This window comes from Phaseolus vulgaris, chromosome 8 (assembly GCF_051622355.1).
Source record: "Phaseolus vulgaris cultivar YP4 chromosome 8, ASM5162235v1, whole genome shotgun sequence".
NCBI lineage: Eukaryota > Viridiplantae > Streptophyta > Magnoliopsida > Fabales > Fabaceae > Phaseolus > Phaseolus vulgaris.
In genome coordinates, this window is record NC_143505.1 from 16,993,308 (window position 1) to 17,009,194 (window position 15,887).

The following is a 15,887-nucleotide window of genomic DNA, read 5'->3' on the forward strand; positions in this document are numbered from 1 at the left end:
ATTGGATTTTGTAATTTGGATTTTTTCCCCTTACACTTTAGAATAGATAACATATTACATTAGGTTGTACTAATATATTCATTACCTTTATTAAAAAAATTATATATTTTATAATATTAGATTATATTGAGTTATGAATATCTTGTATTGTTATTAATTATGTATTATATTGAACTCATTAATTGGTTTGAACAAGAAATTTGATACATACACATTGGTAAACGTTATAAAAACAATAATATTAAACTAGAAATAACAATTGTTCTAGTCATAATCATCATCATTTTTATACGTATAACAATGATTCTTATCATTATTGTCACATTATTTCAAATGGGATGTGTAGTTACAATGACACTTCTATTCATAATTGTCATTTGTGTAACACAAACAACAATGATCTTATGCACAATCATTGATGCATGTCTTACACATGATGACAGTTGTGCATAAAATTGTCATTGTATGTCCTATATATGACGACATTTTTAAAAATGTCGTAAAAGAGGTATTATGGAAATAATTGAACAAACTTACTACAAGACCATCTATCACACAAATGCAAATGAACTTCAATCTACATTCATGACAAAATTCACTATGAACCAAAAGTTATAACTCAAGGTTTCTCTCAATAAAATCATCTCGTGCAACTCACCATACATAGTGTATTAGTTGAACAACAATTCTAAGTTAGCTACAACTCTCGCTACAACCAATATTGTAACTAACTTTCGTGAAACACACCTAAACATACAAAAAAAAAGGATACATGAATAATATTTCTCACTTAAGTTCACCAAATGTATTAGTCTCTTAAAAGACTAAACACCTTGTTAAGAAGTTAGACAATTTAAAAATCTTAAAAATATTTTATTGAACTAACCTTTTACGGGAGAGTTTTTTATTATCCTTAAAAAGGTGTAGGTATTTAGGAAAGTATGGCATTATTAATGAGAATTTGAATTTATTTATTCCAATTGATCATTATAAATTTCATAATATAAAAAATAAAGAAGTTTTGATTTTTTTTATTTAGTAATTTTTACTCTTTCTAAATTAAACAAAAGAAAAAAAGTATATGGTTTCATTCTTAACATAAGAAAAAACTATACCAATGGTTTCATTTATTAAGAATGTTATTTTAAATTCATTTAATTACACTTAATTATATGTCAATGTGGTCAAACTTAACTGACTGAGGAGTTTAACTAATGGATTCAACATGGTGCGTGAATGATTATAAACTTATATGAATTAAAAAAAAGTTACTCCTAATTATGTTACATTTATTCCAAAAAAACAAATTCCCATAAGTCTTCTTTTATTATGTTAGTCACATGTACAAGAAAAACATTAAATCAAAATTAATTTGAGAGCACAAATAATGAGTTGTTATATTGACTAAATTAGATATTATTTCAAAGACTAAAAAAATTATTAGTTTCTAAATTAGTTTCTATTATTGATAAATAGTTTCTAAATTGGTATCTAATTAGCTACCAAATCTAGAATTTAAATAATTGGTAGTTAAAATCTTGGTAGCTAATTAGATATCATTTAGAAACTATTTATTAATAATAAAAACTAATTTAAAAACAAAAAATAGTTTAGTCTCTAAAAATAGAATCTAATTTAGACAATATAACAACTAATTATTTTTAGTCTTTAAAATTGGTTTCTATCTAATAAATTTCTACTTAAGTTATTTTATTATATGTTTGTGGATGAAATGTGAGAAAGAAGTTTGGAAGTTTATGGTGATTTTGGATGAACATTCTTGTAATCTCATTTATGTACAATTGATTATTTGTAGATCGTTTTTATTTAGTTATATTTTTTTCTGATAAAAAATCTATTCTAAAATACTATAATTTAAAGTTTTTTTCACATAATAAGAATAATAACAATATGTTATTTATTGAAACAATTTCACTAAAGCAATTTCACTTTTTTAATAAATATATTTCTTTTATCTACGGTAAATAAAATCATTGTAATAATTTATTAAAAGAAAATTAGAAAAAAAACTACTGCAAATAGAAACATCGTTATAATTTATTGGAAGCAAATTTGAAACGAAATAATAATATTTCACTAAGGTCAGTTTGTTACGAAAGAAAGTATAGAGTGGGAAGCTATTGATGCACGAAAATGAGTAAAAAAGAAAATACTTATTTGTTTGATAGTAAAAAAAATGACAAAGAAAGATGTGACCTTCACATATTTTATTTTCTATTAAAATATGAAATGAAAAATATGAAGAAAGCAGTTTTCGAAATTATCCCTTATTCATCTTTCTTCATATCAAATCTATGAATAACTTTTTAATTGTAATTAATTAATTTATTATTTATTCTCATAAATACCATAATTTATTTTCTCTTCAAAATGCACAAACACATTTTTAACTCTCTTTTTTTCTTTCCTTGTCCTTTCTTTCATTTTCCTTTCTTGTTACTACACATAGAATAAAATTTGAAAAATGAATAATTGAATATTATTTAATAGGATAGTTGTAGAAGTTAAGTCTTAAATGCTCATTTATTATCATTAATTAGAGAACGACAATTGATTTTAAGATGTTATTAATGAGTATTTTGAATAATTATGGAAACTTAATGACTTTTCACGTCACTTAATTCGCTCAACGATGAAAGTGCTCGCTTGCTGAAATTCGAGAAGGGAAAAGAGTGGATAGACATTTAAAGTTTTCTCCAGAATTTTCTTTTCTCATCTAATAGACTTTTACTCTATTAAATTCTAACCCCTTAGTATATTGGATTAACAGGTAATTATTTTCTATAATTTTTTAATAAAAATAGCATATGAGATAAAATTATATAATTTACAACTTTTTACATTATTTTTTCAATATAATATATATATATACATGATTATTATTTTCTTTAAACATTTATATAGTTGGTGGGAACATATGAGGTATTATAGTAGGTCCGATAATCTCACATTACTTAGAAATTAAGTTCAAAAGGGTAATTTAAATACATATTCTTTCTTTAATTCTCATACATTTTAATGATAAAATCATGATGAAGTTCAACCCCAAAACGGACAATATTTTGGTCATTGATCTTAACAATGTTTTATCTTAACAAACTTGAGGTTTGAACATTTCATGAGTCGTATGTAGGGATGAAAAAGTGGTTTCAAAGTCGAACCCTTGTTTCCTTAACTCTCGATCGAGAGGAACGAAAAAATGGTTTCAAAGATGAAATATAGTATCAACTCGTTTAAAAGTTGAGGTCAAGGACAATTTAAATATATTTTCCTTCCTTAACTCTCGGAGATGCCTTAAAGAAAAAAACTATGATGAAACTTTGAACTCCAAAATAGACAATAAATTTGGAAATTTTGATATTTTGATCTATTTAAATTGATATTTTATTTTTATAATGTACAAAAATAAATAAATGAGAATAAATATGATGTATCTAATATTAAAAATAAAATAATACATATATATATGTCACCTTTACAATTGCATCAATATATTCTATTTTATTTTATATTAGAAACATTTTATTTAATTTTGTATTGACTAATGAATAGATGAGTATTGTCATGATTAATAACTATTTCATCTTAAATAACATATACTTATTTAAATCATTAATGTCAAATTTTCAACTACAATTTCACCAAATGTTTATTATTATTATTATTATTATTATTATTATTATTATTATTATTACTATTATTATTTATATGATAGTGTAAAGTTAAGAAAAATATATTTATTTACAACCAAGAAAAAATAAAAAATATTAACATTTGGAAATATATATATATATATATATATATATTAAATAACAAGAAAAGATTAAGTAGGAGTTAGAAACACTCCACCAATTAATGATAATTATTAAATAAATTTTTAATAAAGTTAGAAACATTTCACTGGACAAATATAATTGCAAAGTAACCTAATAAAAAAATAAAAAATAAAAAATATACTTATAAAATTAACAAATAAATAATTAACATAAGACTAGAGACACCACCTCATTAGTAAAGATGATTAAAAGATTGATAAATAAATAATTAGAACGAGGTTAGAGACATCTCATCACTCAACAAAAATTATATTGTAAAATATATAAATAAGGTGATAGAATAGTTAGTCATGTAATATTTTAGGAAAACAATAAAATATTTAATTTGTTTGAAAATAAAATAATTTAATATATTATAATTAGAAATATTGGATTATAAATTTTATGATGCTACAAAACTATTAGTCGTTCAACAAAAATAAATTCACTCAATAAATGGGAGCTCTACAATTAAGGTTGTATTTGGGTAGTAATTACTAATCGAATTCCCATTTTCCTAAATAGTTTAAATCAATGTTAACCTTATTTTTGAAAATTTGCAAAATAAATTTATGTCACTTTAGAAAACTACTACTAAGGAACGAGGATATTTTTTGAATTCAAGCTTTGAAGTTGTAAGGTTCAAGTGTTGAGGGTTCCAATGTTATTCAAGGTCTCTACGCTAGAAGTTTGTTAGTTATTCATCTCTCTTTACTCCGTCAACTCTTTTTCAAGCAAGCTACTTAGAAGGTGAATGATTCTTATTTTACTCTATCCTTTTCTTTTTACTTGTTTAAAGGATTTGTTATTCTCCGTTTTAGTCTTGTTTGGAGTATTAAGATTTGTTTTTATTATTTAGGTTTGAAGAATGAAGTTTTCAATTTTTATTCCCCATTACTTTTTATGATGACTTTCATGCATCTCATATTTCTATGTTCATTCTATGTTGATCAAGTTAACCAACATTAAAATCAATGCTTGAAGAGTCATCACATAAAAATACTTGACGATGTTTTGTTGATGAAAATAATCAAGTGCATTGTGTGTTATACATTTGTTTTTGAATGTGTGTGAATCATGTATGTAGGGAAATGTTTTATCTAGGTTTATTCAATATAAGTCACCACAACCATAGCAAAGTAATTAAAGTTTGCAAAATTTTTTAAAAAACCATGTAACTTGCTCAATGTTCCTGATAAAAGTAGAGCACCGTCATGGTTGATTGAGAATATCCTGACCAAGTACCAAACAAGTTATGTTATTATCCCAACAATCACCCAAACAAATGAAATGACTATAAAATCAAGTAAGACCTAAAAAAAGCTTGGAAAGTTTAAGGAATTGAAGACTCAAAGTGATGAATGAAGTAAAATAGGGATGTGGTAAGCAAAGACCATGAAAAATGCCTAATAGAGGTTAACACACCTAAGATATGTGACTTGATGTTTCATATTGTATTTTTTAAATTGCTTGTTTATGGACAAATGACTCACTTCATTCACCCCCCTCTCATTTTCTTTATAGCAAAAATGTTATAGTTTTACGATCCAATGTTTATACTAGTGGTGTAGTCCTCATAAGGGTTACAAGTCTACAACCCACTATTTGAAGATGATATCTTCTCGTGTACGATTTTTATGCTTCTTATCGATGGATGTGTTGAATATCATACTAGTCCATGTGGATCTACCCATTACATTAGTTCAACTTATACTCTAAAATGTGTATGTGTCCTTTTATTCTTATTACAAATGCTTCAATATTTGTCTAGCTAGTGTTGTTAAGAACGTAAAGTGAAGGCCTATTTTATATAAACCTAAAAGCATGATACCATATTTTTCATTTCTGCTATTTGACCTTCATACAGTGTGAGAATTTGTGTTGGTAGATTGCCCTATTGACCAAAGCCTACTTGTTGCTACTATATATATTCCTATGTTGCATCTATGATGGAGATATCTAATGTAACAATGTAAAGAAATCAAAGAAGCAGGAAGCACAGACCCCCTCCCCCACGAAACTTTTCTTTTTCTCTCTCTTTTATTCCTTCTCTCTTAATTTTCTCTCCCAATTTTCATCTATTTTAGAATATGATCGGACCATGTTGTAATTGGGGAGTTAAGGAACATTTCTACCCGATCAGATTTTCAAACAGAGTAAGTTCATTTATACTATAAAGATCCCTTATTCTATGTTTTTCTCTATGATTTAGTCATCAATCTTAGTGGGGTCAGTTGAGAAAGGTGTTTCTCTCAACTTATTCTACTATGTACTAAATTCCTGTTCTATTTGGATAACTTGCATTACACCCTTAAATCTGGAAGCTTATCCAGACTAAGAGAATAAAATTATAGAAGTTGCTTGGAAGCAATCAAGGTAAGGGAAGCTAAATTTAATTTTTAATAGCACCCTAGGCTAGAAGATCGGAATGTGGAGGGGACGTGGTCCCATTATTCAATTTCTCTTGCATGGATGTTGTTTGTTTATATATTATTTAAACTTGTAAAAATATTATAGTTTGATGGTTTAATATTTAAGTGTTGTTTTTTTTTATCTTAAATAAACTTTTGAATGTTGTGGATCATGTTTTGAATGATATTGTATGAAATTGATGTCATACATTTGGGATACTGTATGAGTTGTTGCTTGATGGCATTAAGTATGAAAAGCCTATGTTTAATTGAGATCCTCTAACTTCACTAATGATCTAAGTCATAAAATATCAGGTGGTGAGAAGCTAAGAGGGAGTTCATACACACTGGGTCCCGTTGTAGACACTCAGTATTGGATGTTTAAACTTACTCTGATCCTTTCTATTGGATTCGTTGATGATATTTGGATCAAATGTTAGTCTGTCGTAGGGACATACTGAATGAGTCTTCCGGAAGATAAAGTGGGATTGAAATGAAATCCAATAATTGTGATTGAAAATAGATCCATGTGTGGTCTATATGAATGTATGAAATTGATATTGAAATTTTATATGACAACATCTAAAGAAATGTTTATAAATAATTTGTTTGACTGGTTCCTTTTGCATGAATTAGATATGTTATGGAATTTTTTTTCATTAGCTTACCCTTATTTTTCTTATTGTGTTTGAACTATAATGACTGTACTACATACAGAAGCAAATGATCATACAGGTGTCAGAGGGTCTGAAGAGCTTTAGAGTGTTGTTTTGAAACTTATATTGTAAATATTTGTATTTTTATAAGCTCTAATCATGTATTAGGAATGTTTTGAAAAACTCTAAGCTTGTATAGAAATATGTAGAACTTGTATTGTTATAGTTAAAAGTATTTCTAGGGTGCTACATCTAATGGTGATGAAAATGACATGTCTATGGACAAGGAAATATACCTTTAGAAAGGCTTTACATTGTCTCTTTAGCAACACGTTGCATCTAATAAGCTTTTAGATTTTTCACAAATATGACATATGTTTTGTGCATCTTTAAAAATTAAAATGATGGATTAATGCACCTGATATGTTTGTTCCTTCTGGAAAAAAAAGAGTACAAAAACCAACAACATTTAAAACTCACAAGTTGCAATCTCAAAACACACGTCTTTGACATAAAGGATATTTGTTGCACATTCTCTCATTGGCTACCACTATGTTGCCATATGAAATAATTTATAATACGACACATATTTGGTACACACATCTATAATTTTATTGTATATTGAAAACATTTTTCCTATACTTTATTTTAAATTTTAAATTATTTTCTTTTAGTAGTAATAAACTCAACTCAATGTACATAATTGTTTTAGTTTTATATTTTTAGCTAAAATGACATTTTCTTACTCTTTTTTAGTCATAATTTTTTAAAATATTATTTTTGAGTGATTCTACTTGAATTGAATTCTTGATTGGTAGGACTTCAAAATGAATATGATTTGTTCGATTTGGAGTCTTCTACTAGTTTTTTATTATTTTTTGAAATCTAGGGAATTTGTTGTATTTTTTTTATAGAAACCTATGTGAATTTGATTTCTCTTGTTTTAACTCAAACTTTTACAATGGACTTATGAACCTAATTAAAACTCATATTTAAACTCATGCAAACAACTGATCAAAGTTTATATATAGTTTAAATATACTTTAATCAAATATACAAAATTCATTTGTTTGATTTTTCACTTTCAAATTTCATAATTACTTTTTTTTTCTCTTTTTTTATTCTACATTTTTCATCCTATTACAAAGTGGACTTTAAGCCTAACTCAACCCCATAAAACCGGCTCATAGGGTTGAGGTTTGCACCCACTTATATACAATGAAAGGCTCTAATCTCTAGTCGATGTGGGATCTCCAACACCTCTAATCTCTAGTCGATGTGGGATCTCCAACACATCCATCGAGAAATAATTATTGAATTTAAATTCATGGAATCAAGATCATACAATTTAAAATTGAGTTTTCCTTTGATTATTTAGTTCTTCAAGTTTGTTTTTCTTCTCTTTATTTTTGAATTTGCACTTTATGAAATTAATTTGTGCTCTAATTTTAAATATCAAATTAGAAATCGATTTAATCTTAATTTTTTTTATTGACGAAGAATAAATTAAATAAAATGGAACATTTCAGAAATTCTCCAACCCTTATAAAAAAAGAAAAACAAAGGACACAACCAGACTATCATGCGTTTTGTGTAAAAAACCACCTAGCACAATTAAACAAAAACTCTTTACAACATCTACATGATACAATTAGATATAAATTAAAGTGAATGATATTTTGATTTAGTTTGTATTTTCAATTCAATAAATTTTTTTTATTAAACTAATTAATTAAACCATTTAATTGAGCAAATTTAGATCTAAATCTTTAAAAAAATTATGATAAGAGAAATTATATTAGTCTTTAATTATAAATTAACCTTTTATTTTTTTTAATTATGAGATTAATCTATGATTTGTAGATGACAAAAAAATCCATATAAGTGGATATCCACAGATTAAATTTATAAGCTTTCTAATCATAAAAAAAACTATTATAAAATGAGGCTAATGGATAATTCTTTGTTACATGTTTTTTACAACTTTTATTATGTTATAACTATCTTTGGGTTAAACATAGATTGAATTATAACTTTTTCCCTAGGTAAGTATGATAATATAAGTAGTAAGTTCTGAATCAATTAACATTTATGTTCAAAAACTACAAATATGTCAGAATATTAAATTAATTAGTCCAGATTAAAATATATAATATTTTAAAATAATAATAAAATATTAAAAATAATGAAGGGCATATTTAGCCAAAAAAAATTATTTAAAATTTATTTCATCATTATTTTAAAGATATTTAACTTCAACAATTAATCTAAACAAAATCTATATGAAATGTTCTCAGGTTGTAAAAAAGAGTATTTCTATTTTTATATTATTTTCTGGGCTAAAAATTTAGTCTAACATTATATAGTTCAAATTAAATTAATATTTTAAATTTCATTTAATTTATTTTTATGATTTTTACTATTATAAAATTATTAAAAATTTGGGAATTATATTTTAATAGAAAATTTTTTGTATACTATGAATTCTATTAATATGATTATTATTATATTTGTAATTTCGATTTCTCTGTTCTTTATAAACTAATTATATAATTAAAATTATAATACAAATTGATGTTTTAAATATATTTTATATTTCAAATTATAAAATAACTTATTAAATAATATTTTCTGATTAAAAAAAACTTATTAAATAATATAAATATTGATTAGATTTTAAAATATCAATAGAAAAGTGACTTTATATTTTGTGAGAAAATAAAATTAATAATAATGCTTCCACAAGAAATAAGAAATAGTAAGTGGTTTGTAATTAATGTTATGTGAGTTATTTGTAATGTGTTGTGCAGTTGAGATGTGTGCACCTACTTTTAATATTAGTAATACCGGAACAGAGAATAAATTTTTAATTTATTTTTTAGTTTAAAATATAATTAAGGACAAAATAGAACATAAGATGTATATATTAAATATAAAATTCTATTTTTATATAATATGTGTTATATATATTTTGTAAAAAATAAAATTAATAATAATGATTGTACTTCACTTAGCAGATGGTTTGTAGTATTGAAAGATATTGAGTGATTTGGGATGTGTTATAAGTTACTTGTAATATTTAGATAATTTTTCAATTTTTGTTGTTTTAAAATATAATATTATGAATATAAAATGTGTACAAGATTTTTTTATAATTAAATATAATAAATGATTTTATTCAATTTAGTTTAATTTTTTATTTTTAATATACAATATAAATTAATTATTTACATTAAAAAATAAATCTAGAAGGTTTAAAAAGATAATTTTTAGTTTATTTTTTTTATCCCTTGGACTTTAAACAGTCAATATTATCACTATTTGGAAGTTAGTTTTCACTTGATCTAATTATTGAGTCTGAACAATATTTTATGGTGGTGTCAGTGCTGTGTTAATCTGTTTTACCAAATAGTTGGAACACAATATTTTATGATATTAATCATATTATTATATTTGAATTTAATTTTACAACAAAGTAATATAATATGCACTGTATAAGTAACTTCCATTCTAATACATTTCAACTACTTCAATTCTCTTGCAAGAATATATATAGATGCTACACTTTATACTTTTTTGTTTTCTTTGATCAGGTACTTAATAGTTTTTGAATTCTTCTCTAAATTTCTATTGGAGATGCATTGTTTAATGGTGTTTTACTGAGTAAGAGTTCCTTTCTCATAAAGACTGTGACACCGTTTAGTTGCACCACTCAGCATAGAACTAATGGCTATAGGCACAAAATCCGGAGGTGAGACTCAGAAACAAGCGGCACGAGGTTTTGTTTTCATTGATGCCTTCACTTTTCTTTCCAAAACTGCTTTTCTCTCTCTCTATAAACCCACCAACTTCTCTCTCTTCCTTAATCTTCCAAAACCAGTTTGAACTTATCCAAGAAAGAGAGAAACAAAAATAATATAAAACAGAAAGTTTAAACCAGCAAGGTGAAACTTCCCAGAACAAACCAGAACACACACATGGGGGTTTTCCTAGGTCTAAGTTTTAGTCAATTTAACCCTTTGGGTGGCCCTTAAATTGCCATTCTCCTGTCAAGGTCTTCATTGGCTTCCTGGGTTTGACGAAGAACTCTTCTTTACTTTTGTTCAACTGTGTAACATTTTTGTAGTTAGCCCTCTCTCTCTGTAATTTAATTAGCGCAATCTGTTGTAAACTTTTTCCTCTTTTCATTTCAGTGGTGAGAAGTGTGTTGTTTCTTTTCCTTTTGTTGTATGATTATCATTGTTGTATTGAATTTTTTAGTTGGTGCGATAATGACCCAATTGGGAATAAAAAATTACTTTTAAAACTCTCTCATGAACAGTGTGGTCGCTTTCTTTCAAGGTATGAGAGTTTTATTGTATGTATCCAAGTTGATGATCTTCTTGTGTGTGTAGGGTGTTGATACATAAAACCAGATGTTTTATGTTGCATCCCTTTGTAGGATTTGAGATATCCTTATCCCTTTGCTTCCTTAATTGGAAACAAGCACACGATAACAGATCTTTCTCCTTTTTCACCTCTAAGTACACACACATTACATACATAAAAAATTAAAAAAAAAAAATCATACCTATCTTTCTCTTACCCTGTACTTTCTATCTGTACGTCTTTATCTGTTTTTCTCTCTCCTCTCCTTCACTCCAAATACTCCATACCTATACCATATCTGAAGCCAACAGAATTTCCAGAAGGGTTTTCAAAGTTTCAACCTTGAGAGTGGTTTTTCTGTTTTTTTTTTTTTGTACTCTTTACAAGATCTTGAATTTGTTGAGATGGAGTGTGAAGTGAAGTTAAAAGGGGGAGATCTGCATGCAGAGGGGGTAACTGAAACAAACGCGGTTGGTTTTGACGCCATGGAAGATGAACAAACTTTGTCGGTTGCTGAGAGAGAGATGTGGCTGAATAGTGACCAAGATGAGTTTCTGGGTGTCAATGAGGCTTCCATGTTCTACGCCGATTTCCCTCCTCTCCCTGATTTCCCTTGCATGTCGTCGTCGTCTTCATCTTCTGCAGCACCACTTCCTCTGAAAACTACGACGTGTTCCACCACAACCACAGCGACCACCGCCACTTCCTCTTCTTCCTCTTCCTCTTCATGGGCCGTCTTGAAGTCAGATGTTGAGGAAGATGTGGAGAAAAACCATTGCAACGGCTCCATGCAAGACCAATTTGATGCAACAGCTTTGTCTTCCACTGCTTCCATGGAGATTTCCCAACAGCAGAACCCTGATCCTGGACTTGGTGGCTCTGTTGGAGAGTGCATGGAGGATGTTATGGATACTTTTGGGTACATGGAGCTTTTGGAGGCCAATGATTTCTTCGATCCTGCCTCAATCTTTCAGAATGAGGAAAGCGAAGACCCTTTAATAGAATTCGGCGTACTGGAGGAACAGGTGTCACTGCAAGAGGAGCAACATGAAATGGTGCATCAGCAAGAGAACACTGAAGAGGATCGCAAGGTTCCAGTGTGTGAAGTTATCAAAGGAGAGGAAGAAGGTGGTGGTGGTGGTGGTGGTCGTGTAGTAGATGATGAAATGAGTAATGTCTTTTTGGAGTGGCTCAAGTCTAACAAGGACAGTGTTTCGGCTAATGACTTGAGGAATGTGAAGCTCAAGAAGGCAACTATTGAAAGCGCAGCAAAGCGTTTAGGGGGAGGAAAAGAAGCTATGAAACAGTTGCTTAAGCTGATTCTTGAGTGGGTTCAAACCAGCCATCTTCAGAATAAACGGCGCAAGGAGAATGGTAGCAATAATAGCAATGCTCTTCAGGCACAGTTTCAGGATCCCAGTGCCCAGACCAAGGAGAACGCGCACACGAGTGGCTCATTTGCACCTGAATCGAACTCGTGTTTCAACAACCAGACACCTTGGTTGAATCCTCAAACTTTTGGGACAGATCAAGCCCCTGTCATGGTTCCATCACAGCCGTATTCACAACCCGTGGTTGGGTATGTGGGTGACCCTTACACTAGTGGTTCTGCTCCAAATAACATCACGGTGAATCATAACCATAACAACAACCCTTACCAACCAGGCACGGACCAATACCACATGTTGGAGTCAGCACATTCATGGCCTCATTCTCAGTTCAACGTGGCTTCTCATTATAGCCAGTCGTATGGGGAAAACGGTCTTTTCACACATGGGGGTTTTGGCGGCTATGCCAATAACCAGTACCCTTATCAGTTTTTTCATGGTCCTGGTGATAGGTTGATGAGGTTAGGCCCCTCTGCAACCAAGGAAGCAAGGAAGAAGAGAATGGCGAGGCAGAGAAGGTTTTTATCTCATCACAGGAATCAAAATGGCAATCACCTCCAGAATCAAGGGTCTGACCCACATGCAAGACTGGGAAATGATAATTGCACCACTGGTTTGGTTGCACCTCATCAGCCAAATTCTGCAGCAGCCAATTGGATGTACTGGCAGGCTATGACGGGTGGCCCGGCTGGTCCTTTGGCCCCGGTGGTTCCCGCCGATCCACTGGCCGGACAAACGGTGGTGGACCGAACCACCATGCACACACAGAATTCTCATCAGAACCGAGCTGCATCCGATAGGAGACAGGTTGGTGAACCTTAATTTCATCAGATATTGATGTCAAATGATTTTTTTGCGTTATTGTATGATTGATGTGTGATTAGTAGAATCTATATTCAGAATTTGATCATTATCGTGAATTTGTTGAGATTTAGCTATAGTTTTATTGTGTTATGAATAATGTGCGACTCGCTTAGTCATTATGTGTTTGATTGATAGGGTTGGAAGCCTGAGAAGAACTTGAGATTCCTTCTGCAAAAGGTTTTGAAGCAAAGTGATGTGGGAAGCTTGGGGAGAATAGTTTTGCCAAAAGTAATCATTTATCTGCTTCTTTTTGTCAATTACTTGAAAGTAGATTTGTTTATATATAATTTTATATGGTAGAAATGTGTACTTCATTTGTTAAAGTAGATTTGAATTGTAATTTTGATCAGAAAGAAGCAGAAACCCATTTGCCAGAGCTGGAGGCAAGAGATGGAATTTCCATAACAATGGAAGACATTGGAACTTCACGTGTTTGGAACATGCGCTATAGGTATTGCAACATCCATTGACATTTTTTTTCTGTTTTCGTATTGCTTTTACCTTTGTGTAAACTTGAGATTAACATGTTCTCTTTCGAATAATTTGTTCTTGGAGCACCAGATACTGGCCAAACAACAAAAGCAGAATGTATTTGCTCGAGAACACTGGTGAGTCTCACGCAATGACCTCAATTTAGTTTCATTTTTTCATTTTCAAGAACCTTGATTTTTTACATTTTCATTTTGCAGGTGATTTTGTGAGAGCCAATGGACTCCAAGAAGGTGATTTCATAGTCATATACTCAGATGTGAAGTGTGGCAAATATGTAAGAGACTTTTTTTATTTCCATTTTTCATTATCTTAACATGTTTTGAGGCATCATATTTTTTAAAATTCTTTGTAACATTATTTGTTAATGTTTATGCTTTTCTTCATTCAAAAGGTTGAGAATTAAGTGGTGGGATTTAATTTTTACTTTTTTGAAACAGATGATAAGAGGAGTGAAAGTGAGGCAACAAGGTGTGAAACCAGAGACCAAAAAAGCAGGGAAATCGCAGAAAAACCAGCATGGGACTAATGCATCAAATACAGCTGGAACTGCTGCTAATAATGGCAGGTCATCGCCACCGAAACCAAAAGCTGAAAAAAAAGTAGCAAATTAGTACAATAATACATATAATATAATAATATTAGGATAGTATTTATGTACAATATTATTATATGAATTATATAATAAATAAGAGACGAAGTCTGAAAACGGTGCTAGCATAATATTGTGGGGTTTGAACATACCCTGCAATGGAGGCTGTCAACAGGGATTTGTATAACAGTATTTTGAGTTATATTTCTCTTCGTATTTAAATACAATTTTATGTCAAAATTTTTTATCATGTTTCTAACGTTTGTGGATGGATGTACATGTTACTTCGATACGTGATACGTAATGTCTCTTTGTGACTCCAATTTCGCATTAAAGTTGGTAGAAAATCACGATTTGGATCTATTATTAAATTATTTTTTACTCTTATAATTTAATAATAATTATTCAGCTGTTTTATAATATGGTAAATGCTAGCTTTTCCAAACACTAATATATATCATTAGTGTTTGTTCAAACTATAGCAAATTTTGCTAAAATATACATGAATTTAACTTTTTTTACTGAAAAAATTATGAGTATCGTCACTTCACATGTAGTAACTATTGGTTTTGAAAGATAGATTTTTCTTTACCTTTTTTAGTGGAATTTGTTTTTGCGATAAATCCATTTCAAAAGTTATCTTAATAAATAAGATTAGTTCATAGTATAGAAACCTTACAAGCAAGTTGATTTTTAGAACCAATGAAAATATCTCTTTTTAGAACTTTTAGTGAAAGTTTGTTGGACCGTACTATTTATTATCAGAATGTTATCAGTAGATAAACTTAAAGTATAATTATTTTAAGAAATTAGATTTTAAAAATTAAAATTGGAATATAAAATAATATGAATTGTGTTGAAAAAATTGATCGAAATTTGGTTTTCAGCCAGCTATTTCCAGCTTTGAAATGTTTATGAAAATTCCCTCGATGTTCGATCTTCAAGAGTTTGAATTTTCCCCAAAATTTACTTGGAATTGGATTTCCATATAACCAAAAGATTTTTCAATTTCTTTTTCAAAAGTAATGATGTTATTTTGTACATTAGAAATTGAACTTGTAAAAATGGAATAAAACTTAAGCCTTAATATAAATAATGATAATAATAAATAATGATGATAGAAAGTGGTTTTTGAAAATTTATATGGAAAAGAAAATGTTGGAGTGGATAAGTCCAATTAGATTGATGAGGGAAGCAGGAAGTGATAGAAAACAATATCCACTGTGGATTCTTGACTTATGGTACAGCAGAGAAGAAAGTAATATTTATTTTTGAAAAAAGAA

The 15,887-nt window shown here is 28.9% G+C and overlaps 1 protein-coding gene across 2 annotated transcripts; it reads left to right on the plus strand.

The window, feature by feature from the left end:
• Positions 1 to 10,767: 10,767 nt before the first annotated feature.
• On the plus strand, positions 10,768 to 14,860 carry ABI3 (AP2/B3-like transcriptional factor family protein). Of its 2 annotated transcripts, none has more exons than XM_068632710.2 (6): positions 10,768 to 13,466; positions 13,659 to 13,751; positions 13,874 to 13,974; positions 14,085 to 14,131; positions 14,213 to 14,289; positions 14,453 to 14,853. In XM_068632710.2, the coding sequence occupies exons 1-6, from the start codon at positions 11,676 to 11,678 to the stop codon at positions 14,624 to 14,626; spliced, it is 2,283 nt and encodes a 760-aa protein (XP_068488811.2). In that variant the 5' UTR covers positions 10,768 to 11,675; the 3' UTR covers positions 14,627 to 14,853. The 2 variants fall into 2 exon arrangements, with proteins under 2 accessions (XP_068488811.2, XP_068488810.2); XM_068632709.2 differs by having other exon boundaries at positions 10,865 to 13,466; positions 14,079 to 14,131; positions 14,453 to 14,860.
• The last annotated feature ends 1,027 nt before the right edge of the window (positions 14,861 to 15,887 follow it).